At 45.6% G+C, this 23,476-nt stretch overlaps 1 protein-coding gene across 2 annotated transcripts in view; it reads left to right on the top strand.

The window, feature by feature from the left end:
- RAB3A (RAB3A, member RAS oncogene family) overlaps positions 1 to 23,476 on the top strand; it is a 160,699-nt gene that overhangs the window by 72,444 nt on the left and 64,779 nt on the right. For both annotated transcript variants that reach the window (XM_078670576.1, XM_078670577.1), the window contains exon 2: positions 6,647 to 6,874. In XM_078670576.1, coding sequence (XP_078526702.1) covers positions 6,647 to 6,874 — 228 coding nt within the window. The remainder of the gene's footprint in view (positions 1 to 6,646; positions 6,875 to 23,476) is intronic.

The raw sequence follows: 23,476 nt of genomic DNA, 5'->3' as shown, positions 1-23,476 counted from the left end.
TACTTTAGAGGCTGTATCTGAGTTGAGGGGTTTGTGGTACTTTAGAGGCGGTATCTGAGTTGAGAGGTTTGTGGTAATTTAGACGCAGTATCTGAGTTGAGAGGTTTGTGGTACTTTAGAGGCGGTATCTGAGTTGAGAGGTTTGTGGTAATTTAGACGCAGTATCTGAGTTGAGAGGTTTGTGGTACTTTAGAGGCGGTATCTGAGTTGAGGGGTTTGTGGTACTTTAGATGTGGTATCTGTGTTGAGGGGTTTGTGGTAATTTAGGCGCAGTATCTGAGTTGAGAGGTTTGTGGTACTTTAGAGGCTGTATCTGAGTTGAGGGGTTTGTGGTACTTTAGAGGCGGTATCTGAGTTGAGGGGTTTGTGGTACTTTAGATGTGGTATCTGTGTTGAGGGGTTTGTGGTAATTTAGACGCAGTATCTGAGTTGAGAGGTTTGTGGTACTTTAGAGGCTGTATCTGAGTTGAGAGGTTTGTGGTACTTTAGAGGCGGTATCTGAGTTGAGAGGTTTGTGGTACTTTAGAGGCTGTATCTGAGTTGAGGGGTTTGTGGTACTTTAGAGGCGGTATCTGAGTTGAGGGGTTTGTGGTACTTTAGAGGCGGTATCTGTGTTGAGGGGTTTGTGGTAATTTAGACGCAGTATCTGAGTTGAGAGGTTTGTGGTACTTTAGAGGCGGTATCTGAGTTGAGGGGTTTGTGGTACTTTAGATGTGGTATCTGTGTTGAGGGGTTTGTGGTACTTTAGATGTGGTATCTGTGTTGAGAGGTTTGTGGTACTTTAGAGGCGGTATCTGAGTTGAGGGGTTTGTGGTAATTTAGACGCAGTATCTGAGTTGAGAGGTTTGTGGTACTTTAGAGGCGGTTTCTGAGTTGAGGGGTTTGTGGTAATTTAGACGCAGTATCTGAGTTGAGAGGTTTGTGGTACTTTAGAGGCTGCATCTGAGTTGAGGGGTTTGTGGTACTTTAGAGGCGGTATCTGAGTTGAGGGGTTTGTGGTACTTTAGAGGTGGTATCTGAGTTGAGGGGTTTGTGGTACTTTAGATGTGGTATCTGTGTTGAGGGGTTTGTGGTAATTTAGACGCAGTATCTGAGTTGAGAGGTTTGTGGTACTTTAGAGGCGGTATCTGAGTTGAGGGGTGTGTGGTACTTTAGAGGCTGTATCTGAGTTGAGGGGTTTGTGGTACTTTAGAGGCTGTATCTGAGTTGAGGGGTTTGTGGTACTTTAGAGGCTGTATCTGAGTTGAGGGGTTTGTGGTACTTTAGAGGCGGTATCTGAGTTGAGAGGTTTGTGGTAATTTAGACGCAGTATCTGAGTTGAGAGGTTTGTGGTACTTTAGAGGCGGTATCTGAGTTGAGGGGTTTGTGGTACTTTAGAGGCGGTATCTGAGTTGAGAGGTTTGTGGTAATTTAGACGCAGTATCTGAGTTGAGAGGTTTGTGGTACTTTAGAGGCGGTATCTGAGTTGAGGGGTTTGTGGTACTTTAGATGTGGTATCTGTGTTGAGGGGTTTGTGGTAATTTAGGCGCAGTATCTGAGTTGAGAGGTTTGTGGTACTTTAGAGGCTGTATCTGAGTTGAGGGGTTTGTGGTACTTTAGAGGCGGTATCTGAGTTGAGGGGTTTGTGGTACTTTAGATGTGGTATCTGTGTTGAGGGGTTTGTGGTAATTTAGACGCAGTATCTGAGTTGAGAGGTTTGTGGTACTTTAGAGGCTGTATCTGAGTTGAGAGGTTTGTGGTACTTTAGAGGCGGTATCTGAGTTGAGAGGTTTGTGGTACTTTAGAGGCTGTATCTGAGTTGAGAGGTTTGTGGTACTTTAGAGGCTGTATCTGAGTTGAGGGGTTTGTGGTACTTTAGAGGCGGTATCTGAGTTGAGGGGTTTGTGGTACTTTAGAGGCGGTATCTGTGTTGAGGGGTTTGTGGTAATTTAGACGCAGTATCTGAGTTGAGAGGTTTGTGGTACTTTAGAGGCGGTATCTGAGTTGAGGGGTTTGTGGTACTTTAGATGTGGTATCTGTGTTGAGGGGTTTGTGGTAATTTAGACGCAGTATCTGAGTTGAGAGGTTTGTGGTACTTTAGAGGCGGTATCTGAGTTGAGGGGTTTGTGGTACTTTAGATGTGGTATCTGTGTTGAGGGGTTTGTGGTAATTTAGACGCAGTATCTGAGTTGAGAGGTTTGTGATAGTTTTCAGGCTGTGTGTGTCTTAGTTGGGGGCTTGTGGTTCTTTGGAGGTGGTATCTTGCTTGCAGAGCTTGTGATGTTTAGAGGCGGTATCTTAGCCCCAGGGTTTGTGATGCTCTGTAGGCGGTACCTCAGTTGCAGAGTTTACCTTACCATTGAGGCGGTACCTTCTTCCTGGTCGAAATGTCACATTTAGTATATCAACCTCCTCGCTAAATCCTGAGGCCATGCGTAGTGAAGAATTGCAGGTCCTTTCTTACCTTGACGATGAAGTGAATGAAAGTTTTCTTGTTGGTCAATGGTTCGACCACAATAAGTGATATAACACCATCTGCAGAATGTCTGATGACCATCCTCAGTAGTACATGGGAGTCCTCCTCAGCCCTCCTCAGCCCTCCTGAGCCCTGATGTCAGGCCACAGACTCCATATCTTGGTGGTTTTGAAGATCCATGTGTCCCCTGCCTCTTTTGTTGTGTACCACAGCAGGAAAATAGCTTTACTGCTACTAGTTATAATTCCCTGACATTCTCTCTTGGGACAATAAGTACCAGTTTTGTACATCACTAGAACCGATTATAGTCCACGAAAGAGCGCCTCTGCTCTACCTCGTGATGGGGAACCCGCAACATCACAGATCGGTTGTGAATAAAAGTTGTCTTCTGTATAGTCATAGTGTGCTTGAGTTCTGCACTAGGCTTTTTGTTGAGAATATTGTGAGGGTGGTTTCAGGGTTGCTTTAATGGTTGTTATTTTACTTGCAGCAATTCCTAGTGTAGTGAACATTATGGTGTTTTTGCATTTGCATCTGAAAGTTGTCTGTATTTCTGGCCTGTGGTGTCCTGGCTTTCCTTTTGCAGCGAGGACTTCAGAACATGAGCTGCTGCACATGCAATGCTCAGAGACGTGCTTGGAAGCGAGTGGCTGCATGGGTCGACCATGGTTCGACTATGTCACCGTGATGCATCTGTGAGCACGCGGAGTGCGTTGTAGGTCCAGGCGTGCCTGGTCCTCGCCAGAGGTTTACGTCCATGCCAAAAATCCAAGTCAAACTCTTTTACCAAGTCAATGGTTATCCAGAACATTTTAAATAGATTCAACACTCTATGGTCCCACCCCGCTCTAGGTCAACAACATGAAACCGACACAAGTGGCAGTGGGTTGTCATTGCGGCTTGAAGCTTACATGTGACTTTGTTTAGTTAAGATTGGGGTAGGATTGGTAGACCGCCGCCACACGTGCAGACTAGGCCGACTCTAGGTTGCACGTATTTTGGGTTATCACAGATGAGCGAACAGGAGTGCGATTGTGTGCATGTCTGTGAGTGTATGGTGCACTGTTCTCGTTCTTTCTTCTGGCCATGGGTTTATGGCATCTGCCATGCCAGCTCTCCGTGCTCCGTGTGATTGATTTGTGCCTGTATGCTAATACTTTCCTGACATACCTCCTAGATACCCTTAAATTTACTCAGAAATTTCCCTTTGATATCAATCAATTTTCACTGTATTTTGTTTGTAAAGTTCCTATATTGAAGAAAACATCCCTTCCAGTGGTGTGTCTCCTGTTGCACCGCCTTAATACTCCTCAAAGCAGTGGTCAAATAATCATTCCTTATTGTGATAACAGACGAGTACTCCAGCATTTATTATTCCAATCTTCCATTCAAAAGCCCATTATAACATAGTGCTTAAAACTATTGTCCTGTTGCCCTTTGTTTGTGAAATAAATGCATTTTATGCTGGTCTCCCAAGGCCTTATCTGTGGGCTTTACCAGGGTAGGTGGTTTAATAAAAAGGACCTTGATATATGATACAGGAGTACGTTGGCCGGACAGATCATATAAGATTTGTTTAACCCCTTGCGTGCTCCCGTCGGCTGTTGGCCGACGGGAGCAGTACCTCGCTTGTGCTGCCGTCAGCCAACGGCCGATGGAGCCCCACCCACCTAATAGAACGCCCGCACCGCGGCGGAAAAACCGCCGCGGTTAAGGCGTTAAAGCAGGCCATGAGGCCTAGTTTTGGAGGTCTCTCCGTCGTGAGGTGCTTACAGTGCGCATGCCTAGGCCCAAATCAATTGTCTCACCAAAGACCGGTGTGCTGTTGGTGGATATGTTAGTGACGCCAAATGTAATGGTTCTCATTAACCCCGTGGATGCAAGGATAATGGCACGTGGACATCCGCAGGCCCTTCGCTTCTACTAACAAGGATGAAATGGTGCTGTGTAGAGCTTACAGCTTTAAGGGCTCTTTCTCTGCTTTGCTTAGTTCCCTTTTCCGGCTCCTAAAACGAGGAAGCAGAAGGGCCTATAAGTCCATGCCGTGCACGACCATAGTCATATACGGCTTGGAGAGGGGGCAGTGCTTGGATACGAGCCCTGCCTGGATTGCGGATATACTGAGCCTGCACCGCTCACACCAGGTTTAGGGGATTGGCACGTAGCAGCAGGCTCCTCTGTGAGCACATTCCATGGTGAACGAGTGACGCACTCACACGCGGCTCACAAACCGCGTCACCCAGCCCCTCTATGCACAAATGTTCTAGTGTTGCATTTGCTATCCTTAATCAGGAGGGGGTTCAATTAGAAAGTAAGTCTGAATAGTTCAGTCTTTAAAAGTTTCCTGGACTGGTGGTAGTCAGGTTTGACCTTATGCAAGAGCTGAGAGCATTGCATAGTGTAGGGCCCTGTGCCCCCTGGGATCTGCCTCAATGCTTCAATCTATCGTAGAATCAGGATCGATCAGGATGGTCGATGCAGGTCTGAGGTTCCTTCCTGGGGTGTAGAGGGGGCCCAGTTTGTACACGTATTCTGTGCTCCTGTTCTGATAGGCCTTGTGAGCAGTGCATAAAACCTTGAATTTAATCCTAGTGTCTACCTACTGAAAGTCAGCAGAAGACCTCCAGGGTGGGCTTAATGTAGTCCTGTTTGCAGCAATTTGGGCACAGCCTGGCCTGGAGCCTCAGCAGACTCTTGTCTTCGCTTGCGGGGCCTGTAATGGCGGAAAGATGAGTGAGAGGAAAACGAATGCACGTAACAAGAATTAGTCACACATTTTTTATTACATATGATTTGAAATCACCGTACAATAATACAACTATAAGCATATCAACATTAAATCATTTAATTTTGCGTTTGATTGAGTCGGTCTCTGCAGAATCTGTTCAAAGTGAGTTAGAATAAAAGCTCTAAAAGGGTTCACCCGGGGAGATGGAGGCTTTGGATACAAGCAGGACTCGTAAATGCTGTAAAGAGTCACCTGTAGGCGTGCAGATGAAAAACAAACCATTACACGCGCACTTTAGATAGAATCCGCGAGTGACTGAGGAGCAATCTGCTGGCATTTTACAGTCATCCAGAATACATGCTCCATGGGGGGGCGTCCAGGAGTGACAGAAGTGCTCCACATGGTACATCATGGCACCAGGTACCGCACAATCCCCATAAACACTAAAGACAGACTAGCCGAACGATGCCCCATAGAAAATGTACAGGTTAAAACTCCATGCTTGGAGGGGACATCTTTGAATTTACTCAGCGTTACACTCATTGTGGAAAAATTAGCACCAAAATATGGTTAATTAATCCGTTAATGCCTAAAGATAAATGATATTTGAAAAGCCAGTTTTCTTTACAAATTAATTAAATCTGAATCGTTGTGACCTCATTGTAGAATTTTTATATGTTTTTTTTAATCCAGTAGAGGTTTGAAAACACTTTGATTTGGTGCTGTGCTGCTGCTGAGACTATCTCTCTCAATCCCAGAACGCCGTTTGAGTCCTCCATCTAGGGGACCACTTACGCTGGGTATCCCCCTAACTGAGGCGTGTGTGGGTTGACATTCTTTTTGAGTAGGACTCAGCACCCATTTTAGGAAGTAAGATGGTCAGGCATGGAACTACTACCAAAGAAAACTCAATGTTTTTTTCTAAACTTCACCAAGGATAAAATGTTTCTTCATAAATATTGTACTTTTAGTGAAGTTGCTCAGGTACAGAGCTTGTTAAAAAATAAAATCAGTTTTTAGTTCACTTTAAAAGCTTTTTGGACAGCATTTGAATATTTTCCAGGTGACCTTGCAGATCTTGGAGAGTAGAACTGTGCAACATGCTTAGATAGATCATTTTAATTTTTTGGAAGTAAAAAACCAAACCAGCTATTTTTTTTAAATGACTGTTCACGTAGTGAGGAAAATACTTGCATGTTTTATACAAATGAGTTCAATATCAGTTATCCATGGATCGACCATCCCGTGTGCCGTAACACATTAATTTCATAATCATTATTATTAAGAAATATTTGCAATATTAGCTTTTTGGGGATGTAAAAGTCTTTTCATTCTTGTACTGAGGTATTTATATTTAGTCTGTAATACAGAAACTCTTGAATGTGTAGGGGTTTTCTGACATCAGAGAATTAACTTTTTTTAATAGACCCTAATTCATCTGTGTTTTCCCTCTTCCCCCGCAGATGGCCTCAGCTACAGACTCCCGCTACGGACAGAAGGAATCTTCTGATCAGAACTTTGACTATATGTTCAAGATTTTAATTATTGGAAATAGCAGCGTGGGAAAAACCTCTTTCCTCTTCCGATACGCAGACGACTCCTTCACCCCGGCCTTCGTCAGCACCGTGGGGATCGACTTCAAAGTGAAAACCATTTACAGGAATGACAAGAGGATCAAACTGCAGATTTGGGTGAGTCCTTCAAACCTTCCAGTTGTTTGAAATGGTCATAATGTTTCCAAAGATGGCGGCTGGTTGTCTTCTCGCTTAAGCTGAAACGAAACGAGAAGATCCAGGATCAGCTGCCCGTACATCCTAATGAGGAACGTCACGGCTAAACTCCCACGCAAAGTCGATACAAGATAATTGTTAGCTCCCTCCTTCGAATATCAGAGAAGAAAATAATGGGTATTGAATGCCGCTGGGAGGCTGACTCCTCTGGAACTCAGCGTTCATAGTAGGACGTCTTAGAAACAGCATTTTCTGAATATGTAACAGGATAAACTTTAAACTCTTCGACTTGCAAGAGCGTTCGGTGCGTGGTCTGAAAATCATACAAGTATTATGGGAGTGACTTGCAACCAACGGGAGTGCTAGAACTTCATAACAGGGAGAATTCTGCCAAACTTTTTTTTTTTAAATTCTATTGTAGGTCTTCTCTCCAGACATTCTGGTGGGCTGTTCAAGTTTTTGTTGACCTAGAGTAGATAGGTGGAGTGTAATAAGCACCATTCTAAGAGGTGCATACTTTGTCCCTGAATGTCTCAGGTGATACCTCCAGTATGGCTTGAAGGGGCTAACAGACTCTGCACCTGCCAGCCATGTGCCGGTTGAAGCCCAGCCAATGGTTTGCGAAATGTGCGAGAGTGTGGTTATACCCTTTTATGTGTTTATCGAAGAAACCAGGACTGTGTGCATCATTGATCGTACAGCTTTTTTTTTTTGCCACTGACCACAAAGAGCTAAGATCTGCAATTTATGTTATTTTATTTCCTACCTAGTCACTCACTCCACAAACGCCATTTCATCCCGGTGTTTCTATTTCCTTGTGGAGGAAGCAGCTGAGACCTCCAAGAAGAAGAGTGTTTTGAGGGTCTATTTCTCACTTCCAGCTCTTTATGGTCCGAGTCTTTGATCTTTAGAAAATTCTCCTTTTTCTAAAAACATGCAATTTCGGAGAGGGGCAAATAAAATGGTTTCTGATTGCTGTTTAGAAAGTACACTGAAAAGGTACTTTTTGCTAGAAGTAGGCTTTGTTTGCTACCAAAGAATATTGCCTTTGCTGAGACGCGGTATCTGGTACCTGGGCCGGACCTTAGTCGGCTTTACCTTGTAGGTTGCATCTCATGGGCTTTGTGTTTGTTCTACAATAGGTTCGGCCCTCGCAAGTGCCCTGGATCTGGCAGAATTTTATGATAGAGCTGAAAACAGTAGGGATTGTAGGGCCATTATCTAATGTTTTCACTGACATCTTCTGTACCAAGGATTTGTTTTTTTGCTCCGGAGCTATCCTAAGATTTTCCACTCTAACCCTCTAATGGCGTTGTTCTTCTTCATTAGGTTCTCAAACTGACTTGTAATAGACGTCATGGCTTATTCTTTTTGGAGACAGATTAACTCAGTTGGTATTTGGAAAATGGACTAGCCGTACTTTCAGCGGCCGGAAGTGCTGTGAGCGTAGGAGTGGAACCTTGCGGGGCTCTGTCCGCACTGGACAGCACTAGGGCAGTTAAGCGGTTCAGTACAACTTCAAGCAGAGTTTGGGTGTACAGTCGGGGTTTACTGTACAAAGCCCTGGACGCCTTCTTGGCGATGCAAGTTAAAAGTTAAGGGCTTGTAGTAGGAGCTAAGGAATCTTGCAGATTCTTGGCACCCACTAGCTGAATTGACAGCAATGCGAGATGGAATTAGAAGTTTTAGTGGTAGTAGGATAAGTTTTATCTGTTGGTTGGTGGGGGGGGGGGGGGGGGGGGGAGAGAAAAGTTTGTTTATTATTTCCAAAGATTCAGACCAAATTCACATAATACAACATATATGGCTAAAAATCTCCAGTGATGACGTTTAACCCCAGAAAGGAAGTGTGAGCTTGATAGTTATGTTTCTACTTTTGTTCTAACAAAAAAAGAACAAGCATTTACAATGCAACGGTCTCGCCTTTGCAAAAGTTAGCGCTTTTGGCATTGTAAATGACAAATGTTTTATTTATGTGTTGGTTTTGGAAACAGATAAATAAATGGCATTGTCATGAGCAGTAGAGAGTGAGTAGTAGAGAGTGAGTAGTAGAGAGAGTAGTAGAGAGTAATAGTGAGTAGTAGAGAGAGTAGTAGTGAGTAGTAGAGAGTGAGTAGAGAGTAGTAAGTGAGTAGTAGAGTGTGTAGTAGAGAGTAGTGAGTGTGTAGTAGAGAGTAGTGAGTGTGTAGTAGAGACTAGTGAGTGTGTAGTAGAGAGTGTGTAGTAGAGAGTGTGTAGTAGAGAGTGTGTAGTAGAGAGTGTGTAGTAGAGAGTGAGCAGTAGAGACTAGTGAGTGTGTAGTAGAGTGGTGAGTGTGTAGTAGAGTGGTGAGTGTGTAGTAGAGTGTGTAGTAGAGTGTGTAGGAGAATGTGTAGTAGGGAGTGTAGTAGAGTGTGTAGTAGAGAGTGTGTAGTAGAGAGTAGTGAGTGTGTAGTAGAGAGTGTGTAATACAGAATGTGAAGTAGAGAGATTGAAGTAGAGAGATTGAAGTAGAGAGATTGAAGTAGAGAGATTGAAGTAGAGAGATTGAGGTAGAGAGATTGAATTAGAGAGATTGAGGTAGAGAGATTGAAGTAGAGAGTGTGGAGTAGAGAGTGTGGAGTAGAGAGTGGAGAGTCTGTAGTAGAGTGTAGTAGAAAGTAGTGAGTGTGTAGTAGAGTAGTAGAGAATGTGTAGTAGAGTAGTAGAGAGTAGTAGAGGGTGTGTAGTAGAGTGTGTAGTAGAGCGTGTGTGTAGCAGAGTGTGTAGTAGAGTGTAGTAGAGTGTGTAGTGTAGAGTGTGTAGTAGAGAGTGTGTAGTAGAGAGTGTGTAATGTAGAGTATGTAATGTAGAGTGTGTAATGTAGAGTGTGTAATGTAGAGTGTGTAATGTAGAGTGTGTAGTAGAGTGTGTAGTAGAGTGTGTAGTAGAGTGTGTAGTAGAGTGTGTAGTAGAGTGTGTAGTAGAGAGTGTAGTAAGTAGTGACTGTAGTAGATAGTGTGTAGTAGAGAGTGTCTAGTATAGAGTGTGTCGAAGAGAGTAGTGGCTGTAGTAGTGAGTGTGTAGTGAGTGTGTAGTAGAGTGTGTAGTAGAGAGTAGTGACTGTAGTAGAGAGTGTGTAGTAGTGTGTAGTAGAGAGTAGTGACTGTAGTAGAGTGTGTAGTACAGTGTGTAGTAGAGAGTTGTGACTGTAGTAGATAGTGTGTAGTAGAGAGTGTCTAGTATAGAGTGTGTCGAAGAGAGTAGTGGCTGTAGTAGTGAGTGTGTAGTAGAGAGTAGTGACTGTAGTAGAGAGTGGGTAGTAGTGTGTAGTAGAGAGTAGTGACTGTAGTAGAGTGTGTAGTACAGTGTGTAGTAGAGAGTAGCGACTGTAGTAGAGAGTGTGTAGTAGAGTGTGTAGTAGAGAGTGTGTAGTAGAGTGTGTAGTAGAGAGTAGAGTGCGTAGCAGAGAGTAGTGACTGTAGTAGAGAGTGTGTAGTAGAGTGTGTAGTAGAGAGTGTGTAGTAGAGTGTAGTAGAGAGTAGAGTGCGTAGCAGAGAGTAGTGACTGTAGTAGAGAGTGTGTAGCAGAATGTGTAGTAGAGAGTAGTGACTGTAGTAGGGAGTGTGTAGTAGAGAGTAGTGACTGTAGTAGAGAGTGTGTAGTAGAGAGTGTGTAGTAGAGAGTGTGCAGTGATTTGAGTTTTACATCAAATTAAAAACGGGAACGGAACAAACTCATCCTATACATTATTGTGGTAGGTGCCCACGCATATAGGGTTAAATGATGCGTTAGATGCCACAGGTCCCACCAACACGCTTCCTTTATGATAGGAGAATGCCCAACATCGCGGAGATTTGCTCTCTGCTCTTCCCGGATATTTGTATTTTCAAATGTATAATGTTATCCTGCTAAACGAAGACGATGCTCAAACTATAAAAGAAGAGGGTTTCACAGATATGTTAGTCCTTCCGGGCAAACGAAATGACCCAAAGAAAGATCAAGTGACAGTTTAGAGCTCCAAGTGAGTCTTAATAAAATCAGTGTCTGGAACGCATAGCATCAAAAAACGAGCGGGGCATCAAACTGCAGTGTCATTCAATCAAAGCTTCAAGGCTTCTGAGCGCTAGCCGAGAATTATTTTTTGTGAAGCACTAATCACTGTGGAAGGTGCCCCTGCTATCCCAGATGTGAGAAGTCAGTCTGATATGAAAATAAGCAGTATTTGGAATGAATGTATTTGGCAGGGGGAAGGTGGGGCGGCGCAAGACCGTACTGACGAGTGAACAGGAGCCATTTTGTACCGAGTGATTCTGCCTGTGTGCAGGTAGACAAACCAGGCAGCAGCATGAGCATGTGATTCGGTAAAATAACAAGCATTTACAATGCAATGGTTTTGCCTTTGTTAAAGTTAGAGCTATTGGCATTGCTCTTGACACTCTGAAGCTCCACTCTGCACTCTGAAGCTCCACTCTGCACTCTGAAGCTCCACTCTGAAGCTCCACTCTGAAGCTCCACTCTGAAGCTCCACTCTGAAGCTCCACTCTGAAGCTCCACTCTCCACTCTGAATCTCCACTCTGAATCTCCACTCTCCACTCTGAAGCTCCACTCTGAAGCTCCACTCCGAATCTGCACTCTGAATCTGCACTCTGCACTCCGAAGCTCCACTCCGAAGCTCCACTCCGAAGCTCCACTCTGAAGCTCCACTCTGAAGCTCCACTCTGAAGCTCCACTCTGAAGCTCCACTCTGAAGCTCCACTCTGCACTCTGAAGCTCCACTCTGAAGCTCCACTCTGCACTCTGAAGCTCCACTCTGCACTCTGAAGCTCCACTCTGAATCTCCACTCTCCACTCTGAAGCTCCACTCTGAAGCTCCACTCCGAATCTGCACTCTGAATCTGCACTCTGCACTCCGAAGCTCCACTCCGAAGCTCCACTCCGAAGCTCCACTCTGAAGCTCCACTCTGAAGCTCCACTCTGAAGCTCCACTCTGAAGCTCCACTCTGAAGCTCCACTCTGCACTCTGAAGCTCCACTCTGAAGCTCCACTCTGCACTCTGAAGCTCCACTCTGCACTCTGAAGCTCCACTCTGAAGCTCCACTCTGCACTCTGAAGCTCCACTCCGAAGCTCCACTCCGAAGCTCCACTCTGAAGCTCCACTCTGAAGCTCCACTCTGAAGCTCCACTCTGAAGCTCCACTCTGAAGCTGCACTCTGAAGCTCCACTCTGAAGCTCCACTCTGCACTCTGAAGCTCCACTCTGCACTCTGAAGCTCCACTCTGAAGCTCCACTCCACTCTGAAGCTCCACTCCGAAGCTCCACTCCGAAGCTCCACTCCGAAGCTCCACTCTGAAGCTCCACTCTGAAGCTCCACTCTGAAGCTCCACTCTGAAGCTCCACTCCGAAGCTCCACTCTGAAGCTCCACTCTGAAGCTCCACTCTGAAGCTCCACTCTGAAGCTCCACTCTGAAGCTGCACTCTGAAGCTCCACTCTGAAGCTCCACTCTGAAGCTCCACTCTGAAGCTCCACTCTGAAGCTGCACTCTGAAGCTCCACTCTGCACTCTGAAGCTCCACTCTGAAGCTCCGCTCTGAAGCTCCGCTCTGAAGCTCCGCTCTGAAGCTCCGCTCTGCACTCTGAAGCTCCACTCTGAAGCTCCACTCTGAAGCTCCACTCTGAAGCTCCACTCCGAAGCTCCACTCTGAAGCTCCACTCTGAAGCTCCACTCTGAAGCTCCACTCTGAAGCTCCACTCTGAAGCTGCACTCTGAAGCTCCACTCTGCACTCTGAAGCTCCACTCTGAAGCTCCGCTCTGAAGCTCCGCTCTGAAGCTCCGCTCTGAAGCTCCACTCTGCACTCTGAAGCTCCACTCTGAAGCTCCACTCTGAAGCTCCACTCTGCACTCTGAAGCTCCACTCTGCACTCTGAAGCTCCACTCTGAAGCTCCACTCTGAAGCTCCACTCTGAAGCTCCACTCTGAAGCTCCACTCTGCACTCTGAAGCTCCACTCTGAAGCTCCACTCTGAAGCTCCACTCTGAAGCTCCACTCTGCACTCTGAAGCTCCACTCTGCACTCTGAAGCTCCACTCTGCACTCTGAAGCTCCACTCTGAAGCTCCACTCTGAAGCTCCACTCTGAAGCTCCACTCTGAAGCTTCACTCTGCACTCTGAAGCTCCACTCTGAAGCTCCACTCTGAAGCTCCACTCTGAAGCTCCACTCTGAAGCTCCACTCTGCACTCTGAAGCTCCACTCTGAAGCTCCACTCTGAAGCTCCACTCTGAAGCTCCACTCTGAAGCTCCACTCTGCACTCTGAAGCTCCACTCTGAAGCTCCACTCTGAAGCTCCACTCTGCACTCTGAAGCTCCACTCTGAAGCTCCACTCTGAAGCTCCACTCTGCACTCTGAAGCTCCACTCTGAAGCTCCACTCTGAAGCTCCACTCTGCACTCTGAAGCTCCACTCTGCACTCTGAAGCTCCACTCTGAAGCTCCACTCTGAAGCTCCACTCTGAAGCTCCACTCTGAAGCTCCACTCCTCCACTCTGCACTCTGAAGCTCCACTCTGCACTCTGAAGCTCCACTCTGAAGCTCCACTCTGAAGCTCCACTCTGAAGCTCCACTCTGAAGCTCCACTCTGCACTCTGAAGCTCCACTCTGAAGCTCCACTCTGAAGCTCCACTCTGAAGCTCCACTCTGCACTCTGAAGCTCCACTCTGCACTCTGAAGCTCCACTCTGCACTCTGAAGCTCCACTCTGCACTCTGAAGCTCCACTCTGAAGCTCCACTCTGAAGCTCCACTCTGAAGCTCCACTCTGAAGCTCCACTCTGAAGCTCCACTCTGAAGCTTCACTCTGCACTCTGAAGCTCCACTCTGAAGCTCCACTCTGAAGCTCCACTCTGAAGCTCCACTCTGAAGCTCCACTCTGCACTCTGAAGCTCCACTCTGAAGCTCCACTCTGAAGCTCCACTCTGCACTCTGAAGCTCCACTCTGAAGCTCCACTCTGAAGCTCCACTCTGAAGCTCCACTCTGCACTCTGAAGCTCCACTCTGAAGCTCCACTCTGAAGCTCCACTCTGCACTCTGAAGCTCCACTCTGAAGCTCCACTCTGAAGCTCCACTCTGCACTCTGAAGCTCCACTCTGAAGCTCCACTCTGAAGCTCCACTCTGAAGCTCCACTCTGAAGCTCCACTCTGAAGCTCCACTCTGCACTCTGAAGCTCCACTCTGAAGCTCCACTCTGAAGCTCCACTCTGCACTCTGAAGCTCCACTCGGAAGCTCCACTCTGAAGCTCCACTCGGAAGCTCCACTCGGAAGCTCCACTCGGAAGCTCCACTCGGAAGGGGCAAAGATCGGAGCATCACGGAACTAAAACAAATATAAACAAGGCAGTGAGTGCAGCACCGCCTTAGCAGTGGGATAGCAGCCTTGATAACATCGGAGCAGCCCCTGCGCCCGGCCTCAAAACAATAAAGGCAACTCTAGAATGCAGATTTACCTGTATCCCGCAAGTGATGTACGCAGATGGGAAAGAAACAAATAGCAACCTTGGAGAGCTGGCGGGGCAGGCAAACACAGCATCGGGAGACGCAATATAAATAAAATAACAGCTAGTATCAAATTATACAAAAGCCCAACGTAACGAATTGCTCAGAAAAGTCAAACATCATGTGTACATGAAGACGCAATATAAATAAAAAAAAAAAAACAGCCACCAACAGATTAAAGAAAAGCCCCTCCATAGCGGATCGGTAAATAAACTCCAAACGCATCTGTTTATGCAGCATCACACAACCCACATGCCCGTAATATTAAACAAACAAGTGATAGCCGCAAACCTTATCATTTAAATTAGTTAAAAAGCCGTTGTCCGAGCACCCGTGAATTGCCTGAGAGCTGGGGTACAAGCCTTCGCCAATGCAGAACGGGCACAGAGAGGCAGCCTGCTGTGGCGGAGCGCAAAATGATGCCCCCCCTGTAGAATGCGAAGAGGCCCCGAGGCTCTTGAGTATAAAGCATGCCTCGCAGATATGTAATGAGCTTGGGCTGAATAGGATCCCCCCGAAAGGCTGCAGGGTTTCTGCATGTTAGCCCCTAAAGAGCGGTAACATTATTAAAGCCGGTTTATGAGGTAATGGACAAAGTAAATGACTTCAACTAAAAAGGGTGTAAAAAAGGGCCGTGTCTTGATTTCGAGTGCTCGATCGGTTTATGAATTATGTGATGACTCGGTTCAGATATGGGGTCCAGGATCAGTACATATCCAAACGCCTTACGCTATCGGCTTGGATAGAAAGTATTGTAACCAAACTCGAGGGGACTTCAGAAGTACAGTGCCATAAAATTCAGCCATCAATGTTTAAAACTAAATAAAAAGGTAGCGTCCCAAAAAAATAAATAAATAAATAGCGCCTTCGGGTAAAGTCCGCGCTATATAAAAATGCATAAATAACTAACTAAATACATACCGCAAATCACTGCCGTCACTCTGCCGGCCTGCGACCAGGAAGTCAGGCAGGCCGGCGCGTCAACAGGAAACAGGAAGTAGGAGGGCGGGAGCCTACCCCGCCTCCCACGGAAGAGCCGCGATTGGACGGAGCCGCCGTGTTTGGAGCACCGGAGCAGGCAGGAGCCTACCCTGCGCCCCGGTGCAGAAGGAGGTAAGAAGAGTCCTGCTGCCGGGCCCTGCAGCTGAGGAGAGCCGCCGCACGAAGGAAGCCGGTGAGTGCGTTGCTGAGCGGGGAAGGGGGAGGCGGGGGGCGCGGGGAAGGGGGAGGCGGGGGGCGCGGGGAAGGGGGGGGCGCGGGGAAAGCATGTGCGGGCGGGCGGGCTTTGTATGTATGTGTGCGTGCGTGTGACTGTGGGGGAGGGGGGTGTGTGTGTGTGAGCGAGTGTCTGTGTGCCTGTATGTGTGTGCCTGCGTGTGCATGCGCTCGCCTGTGTGTGCGTGCGTGCGTGCATGCAGAGGGGTGGGGGCTGCCTGCCTGCGTCTGTAAAAGCAAGGGCTGTGAGTTACTCTGCGCATGCGCGGGGGCAAGCCTGTTCATTCCAAGCCAGCCTCAGCCAGCCTCGGGAAAAACGAAAGTAATAAAAAAGCGAAACTGACACTGCCACTGCAGACAATGCTGCGCGCTCCCGAGGTGAAATCCGGCACTGAAAACGCTCGTAACACTTTGGTGTCCACTCTCCTAAAAACGGATCACATTAGTTGTCGAGCTGACAGCATTCATGCTTCGCATGAATGCTAACGTCAGCTCGACCTAAAAAGAGAGGACATTTCCCACTTCAAACGATTCACACGAGTCACCCGCTGACCGACCTACCACAATGCTAACGCATGCTTCTCCTACTCAATAGCTAAGTGCCTTTTACACCTTGCTTCCTGGGTCAGCCTGTGTTATGGATTTATATTAGAAGTATACTTGAATCTATGTTTTTAATTAACTTAAACTTTCTCCCTTTTATATGTATACATCCGTAAATCCATCAATTCATATTCACTCTATCCTTCTGCCTGACATTCCTGCATGCCTTATTCCATTCATCCAGACTTATTGTCTGGGGAGCATTTGTTTGGTATTTGGGCACATTTTTGGCAGTCTTTATGGGCCAACTAGAGTAAATGTCCACAATAGCCTAAAACGAAGAATACTCTCTTTTTACTCTAAACAGAGGGGTGGTACAGTTTGCCCATGCTGCTCTATGTTAGTGGATGTTGTAATGCATCCAGTTAGGAGGGGTTTTTTCAGGTTCTCGGCCAAAACCTAGTTGTGTGAATACAGACTTGTTGCCCTTTTTACAACCTGGCTGCAATGGCCAATAGTCAACAGTTGACCTCCCCTAAGGTGGCATTTGTTTTTTATCCCACAACTTACATTACAATTGTGACGATTGCAAGAAGTAACTCCTGATTGCTAAGGTCTCGTGGGCTGTATTTCATTCATCGAGGCATCTGCAGTCCTTCCCACTCCATCACAATCCACATCATGATTCAGGTCCTATGGGCAAGTCTTATTCTCACATGTGGATGTTTGTTTTCCTGACCTCAACCCTCCACTTCTGTGTCCAGAATGCACAAAGATACAGCTCACTGCACCCCTGCCCCAGTCCCTCCTTATCAGTCACAGACAAAATTATCTTGCAATTCATCCTGGATGACTTGTTCTTCAGCTCTCTTCACACCAAAACAATCTTTTCTAAAACTCGTGTGTTTAGCCGGTTTGCCAGAAGTTTGAGCTACTGCTTTACCAAGGGTTTTGTGGTTTTCTCTGACTCTTTTCCTTATTTCAGCATTGCAAAAAGAAAAAAAGATATTAATCACACATCTCCAGGGGTTTCCGGTCAAGGGTTTAAATGCAGTGTTTGGGGGTTGACCACTCCATTCCATATCACTGCTCTTGGGAATCTTTCCTGGAGGCTTGAGGAAGCGAGAAGAGAAGGCACACAAATCTCTGTAGTCTGAAGACCTATCTCCATAGGGTGGGGAACCAGCTGGGAGATATTGATTGGATGAGGTCATCTACCAGTCTTGGGCAAATTCCTTCAATACTGGAGGAATACCATGAAGCTCTTAAATGCTGTTGAAGACCTCCCTTGCTTCCACCACCACGTTTGAAGTTGGCCTTCATCCTTTAAACCAAAAAAGTTGCGTCCCAACCCCTGTTTGAAGCTATTGTTTTCGCCCAGAAGACGACTTCTGTTGAAAGCACAACCTGTAGCCCGCTCCTATGGCCAAGCAACTTCAAGTAAGTCGTGGACCTGTGAGGCAACGTTGCCGTTGAGGCTTGGAGTTCCTGGGCAGCTGAATGAGTTTATATTTGTAAACTGAATCGAGGGATGTATGAAATTGCATACATTTTTCCCTACAAAATATCATCAATTTATGATTTGTTAGTGATATGTGGTTTGCCAGTGTGTCGTGTAGCTGTTTAACCTGAACGCGACTCTCCCATAAAAAAAAAAGTCTCACAAGATACTGGCAGGAGACTGGTTTGATCAGAGAGACACTGGAGAGACATTTTCTGTGTGAACCAGTCTTCTGACTGTGTCTCACAAGACTTGTATGTGAGGCGGGTAAAACCAGATATGCGAAATAACGAAATTTCATGAATTTGATTGCCTTAGAAATATTTCACCCAGTCTTAATGTAAAGAATGTTCCAGAACACATTTTTCAAACATAACAGGAACACTCAGAATCCTGTCCACCCTACTACATGTACATGTGTTACACGGAGAGGGGTTTGTTACTGTCATTACATCCCAACATAGGAGGAGTCTGAGTCTTAAATTTGTCTTTTCATGGATGCCCCGTCTGTGGGGCCGCAGAGCACTGTCAGCGAGAGAGCTTAAAGGCAATTCACCTTTAGTAATACAAGTCTAAATATCGACTGTCCCCAACTTTGTCCCACTGCTTTGTTCTAAATGACCTTATATGTCATGTTCAGGAAGTGGGAGGAGTCAAGCGAACTAGAGGTGAAAATGGCTAAGTGGGAGGGCCAGTGGTCTTCACCTGCCATCAAACGCAGTGTTTCTAAATTTTGAAAGCATGTGCCTAAGGTTGATAGTGTATCGCTAACTCAGACGGTACTAAAAATGAAAGCGCGGGCTGTCGGCACTCCGCTGCATAATTCCCTCAGCGGGACAAAGGAGGCGCATCTTATGTACACGACAGTCTTAATCACAGGCATCAAGTAGACCTTCTGGAGACAAAAGGAACAACAGCAGATGTTGGAAGCCTCGATCCATGGGGAGCAGGTACCAATTAATTCAGATCTGAAAACCCAAAGCGAGACACGGTCATAGAAGAAAGAGCCGTGGAGCTGGAAGAGAAGATAAAACAGTTTAAGGCTTCGCTTCCTTTTTGTACTTTTTGTGTAAAGGATATCCAAAAACGTCTGAGAAGAAATTTGGAATACTGAATTTTTTGTCACTGCCTAAAGAGAGCCCAAAGCCATTGCATTCCTGCAGCCACAGAAGGACAAGTGCCCGTAAATGTGTGTAGTAACTCCTGGTCCAGTAGATACTGTTATCGGTCGAAACGATATATCCGGGGGATGAGGGAGGGCCGAGGGTGCCAGAAATCCTCCCACTCTTTGTTGGACTGGCAGTGTCCACTTAGGAATGGTGAATAACCGGGGAATCAGGTTTAATGCATCTAATTCTGCTGGTTATTGCTACTTTTTTACCTACTTTTCGCACATTGATTTTTGGCTGCTTTGAGTAACTGGAACTACTGATGGTAAATTAACAGGCCTGTTGTATTCCAGGGTTATTCATATCCTGATGGTTCCAGTAACTTCTGTTACTGGCCCTGTTGAAAGTAGGAGTTACTCTTAACGAGACCCTTTGTAGGATATGGATCATGTCTACACCATTGTAGTGCCCAGGCAAAGCATAGTAGACATTTGTAGGGCAAAGTTTACCTCCTTGTAGAGGGTGTAGATTAGGTGCATCCTGCTGTAGGGTACAGTAAAAAATGCGCATGACACCAGCTGAGTGTACCCTTGAGTAAGGCAAAGGCCAAGTGTACTTCTTTGTTGGGAATTGTGATTCAAGAGTTAAAGAAGTATGGAACAAGTGTGGGTGCTAGGCGCTTTAGGTTATGGTTCATTTCCTTATTCAAGCAAAATGCAAGTTAAAAAAAATTGCCACAAACAAATTGTACTTTCCATGTGAAAGAGCAATTTTGATCCATTGCATTCAGATCAATTTGTATCAATATTTAAGGGCCTGGTTTAGAGTTTGTCGGAGAGGGTGCACTAAAGTGGTGTATTATCCTATGATTTAGAGTTTGGAGGAGAGGGTACATTAAAGTGGTGTATTATCCTATGGTTTAGAGTTTGGCGGAGAGGGTACACTAAAGTGGTGTATTATCCTATGGTTTAGAGTTTGGCGGAGAGGTTACACTAAAGTGGTGTATTATCCTATGGTTTAGAGTTTGGCGGAGAGGGTACACTAAAGTGGTGTATTATCCTATGGTTTAGAGTTTGGAGGAGAGGGTACTCTAAAGTGGTGTATTATCCTATGGTTTAGAGTTTGGAGGAGAGGGTACACTAAAGTGGTGTATTATCCTATGGTTTAGAGTTTGGCGGAGAGGGTACACTAAAGTGGTGTATTATCCTATGGTTTAGAGTTTGGCGGAGAGGTTACACTAAAGTGGTGTATTATCCTATGGTTTAGAGTTTGGTGGAGAGGATACACAAATGTGGTGTATTATCCTATCAGCTAAATCAGTCCACCCGCTCTCTTTAAACTCGGACAGACCATCATCTTTCTGAGGGGCGGTGCCTCCACTGTCGGTATGATTACTCCGATGCCCTCACAGACTAGAGCCATCAAGGTAAGGACAGCAGATCACTGCCCAATTTAGAGCAGACAATCTGATGTATTTTCTTCTGTCCATCATCGCCAGAAATATCCTGGCGGTCTCCACCATGCTGTGGCAGCCATTAGTATTTTGTTTTACGATAACACATCAAACCTGCAGTCCCTCAGAGAAACCAGCATGATGGTGGTTCCCCTGAAGGCACAGAAATCACTTCTAGGTGGCGAGGGCTTCTAAATAGGTAGGCCTTCTTCCCACCAGGCTGGTGGTCACAGTGTCTCTGCAGAGTAAAAACCATCAAGGTCTAAATCAGACCCCAAGTTAATTCAAAGATTTCTAGAAATTCATTCCTGTGGCATAGGAATGAAAGAGTCAAGTATATTATATGAAATTGTTTCTACTAATGAATTTGTAAATAAACAGTTTAAGTTCATACATTGTTTAGTTATTTCCTGAATGGCTGATGTTCAAGAACCACCCAGGGATCTTAGATGGGCCTTTCAGTGTATTGGCCTCATAACTAAGGCCCAGAAGTCTTCTTCACTGAAACAAGTGAGTCAATTTTTGCCAATTTCAATTGTGATTGAGGTCCATGACTTCGGGATTCGAGCATCAATCATATGCTCCGTGGATACCGGCCAGAAAAATCCCGTCATCGGTCAACTGTGTGCTATTGTTGCTTCTTAAAGAATACAGACTCCAAAAAGGCCTTTATATCAAGTGATTTGACCGGTTCCAGACTGCTTTAATCACGTACACTCACCACGGTTTACATCACCACCGATGGATCTGCTCTAAGATCTTGAAGTTTGCCATATAATTATCAGACTTCTTTCTTATTTCCTTGCAACTCCCTGTAAAAAACACATTACTTATGGAAACTGTATATGCATGTCAATGACACAGCTTAAACTTTGTTTTTATTTTCTACTACATACGGAGGAGATGGCACCTAAAGAAACCAGTGGTACAAATAATTTTCCTCTGTCACCCCGAGTGGGTCGGGTATGCTCAGACGTGGGTCCCGTGCTCTCCATGCCACTGGAGTCAAGCTATCCTGGCTGATGAGGGCTGAAAGCCCGAAACCGGTCCTAGGATGCCTGTTTCCAGTCCAGGGAGGACTTGGCTTGGCAGTTCGGGCTGGACTGTTCCCATGGGGCACAGGGTCAGACTGATTTGCATATGGCTGGGTTCAAACTGGAATGTCATGATGAGCAAAAAAAACGACGGATTTAGGCCCAGATCTCTGTACTGGGGTGAATGTATGACATTGTTCTGCATTCTGTCCATCAACTGTTGTTTTTGCATTTGATGACAAACTGAGACATGATGCCATCTAGCCGTGCTCTCAGCCCTTTCTTGAAAGTAATGGCCAAATCCAGGGCATCTCCTTTGGATACATAGAATAATCTATTTTACTCAAAGAACTCATTAAAAAAATGTTTAGATATTTATCTAAATCTTTTTTCATGAAAATAAAAATTCTTTCATTTTTAAGTCTCCTGACATAATTACATCTGTCCAGTTTCCTATCCCTAAAGAATGTCTCATATATGGAAGAGCAGCAAGGTCTATAGGATTGTGTTATAGTATTTCCAATCCATATTCATTCATATCTCAAAGTGAGTCCCAGATGAGGAGAGACACAATGCTATCCACGGAGATCTGAGGAGATAATAGAGCCGTTATTGATCGGTCTCATATGGGAGAACAACACTTGTCCCTCTCGGGAGGACAGTGTCAACTCCTGCGGGCTTCATAACTAGTTAGGAGCGTGGAGTCGGAATTGTGGGAGCTATCAGAGAAATCGTTCTACCAACTAAGACTGATCGTGCACCATCACAGGCAGAATCGAGAAAGACCTATCAATCTCTTAATCGTTTCCCTGTTGGTCCTTAAGCATGATATGCAGGTGGTACAGATGCTGGCTTGTTCTACCGTGCTGCTCTCATTACAGGCCAGACCCTGCAATGTTCCATTGCATCTGTAAATATGTGTGTGCTGAGCATCCTTGCATCACCAGAGCCACAAAGCATGTCTCTTGGTGCACATTCTGGGAATTTATCAATAAGATATAAGGTTCCGAAACCTGACAGTGTCGTATGACTTGCACAAATTACTAACATACGACTTAGGACCGGGCAAGTGTGTTAAACACACAAGGATTATATCTGCAGGGTGTCTTTGCTCTGAAAACTCTAGATGCTGCCTTCTCAGCACGGGGAAGCTGCCCAGATTGGCATAGATGGGAACTGTTCTGGTGCTTGAAGAGGGACGATGTGATAGTATCCACTGGAGCAACGCCAACGAGAAGCAAAGGATGCGGGAAGTCAGGTTACAGTGTTTTTACTTTCAATGGCAGTGTCTTGGGCTTCCTGTTATTAGCAAATGGCAGAGCTTTTGTAACTTGGCAATTGTAGGAAAGTACAGGTGTTGCTACATTCCATGACTCTAAAGATAACTCCTTCCTGGGCCCCAAAAAGGACATTGAGTGGTGCTTTTCAAGTTAATGTATGGTGCCTAGATTGTGTCCTGTGCACCTCCACAAGAGATTGAAGTGGACGAGACAGCCATAACTATTGCTACATTTCGCACACAGACATGCCGATGTTTGAACCCGGGCGCTCCACATATTCCACCACACTTGCGTCAATCCTCGATGAGAATTACTCAGGAACTCACCCTCGGAGGGAGTTGGATAGACTCCTGCCGTGCAGCACAGGACACCCATGTGACCCTGCATTTCATTATCAACTGCTGGGATTACTTACTGAATGGAGGTTACACTAACCACAATGATAACAGATCTTGGAATTTGTTAGGGGGTACTTAGAAAATTGAGAATGTTTTATTCACAAATTTATGGAGCCAGACCTGAACCGAACGTGTAATTGCATGAGCGCATCTTTGTGATTCCAGGAAGTGTGTGACACTGATGTGTTTTGTAGGTGTGTTGCTATGCAGATGACACAATATCATACATTATTAAATCCTCCTTCTATGCCGCTTTATGATAGTGTTAGGAGTATCGTAGGTGGGCTTTTCAAGGTTTTACAGTTCGCAGTGATTACATCCATGTGTAATCATTATATTGAAGTGCTAATGCTAACATAGATTATGCAGTGTGGTATTTAAGGGTGCAATATTATGTATTCATTGTTGATGTAGTTAATGATTAAATTATCCAAGCCCAGGGTGGGGCTTATTGTACATGAGGGAGGTGCTGTCTTTTTAGCTTTTGTGCTGAACCCACATATGTCTTCCCCATCAAACATAGCG

The sequence above is a fragment of the Lissotriton helveticus genome, chromosome 12 (genome assembly GCF_964261635.1).
Source record: "Lissotriton helveticus chromosome 12, aLisHel1.1, whole genome shotgun sequence".
NCBI classification, from domain to species: Eukaryota; Metazoa; Chordata; class Amphibia; order Caudata; family Salamandridae; genus Lissotriton; species Lissotriton helveticus.
The sequence above is the reverse complement of the archived record's forward strand: the minus strand, read 5'-3'. Positions and strand labels throughout refer to the sequence as shown.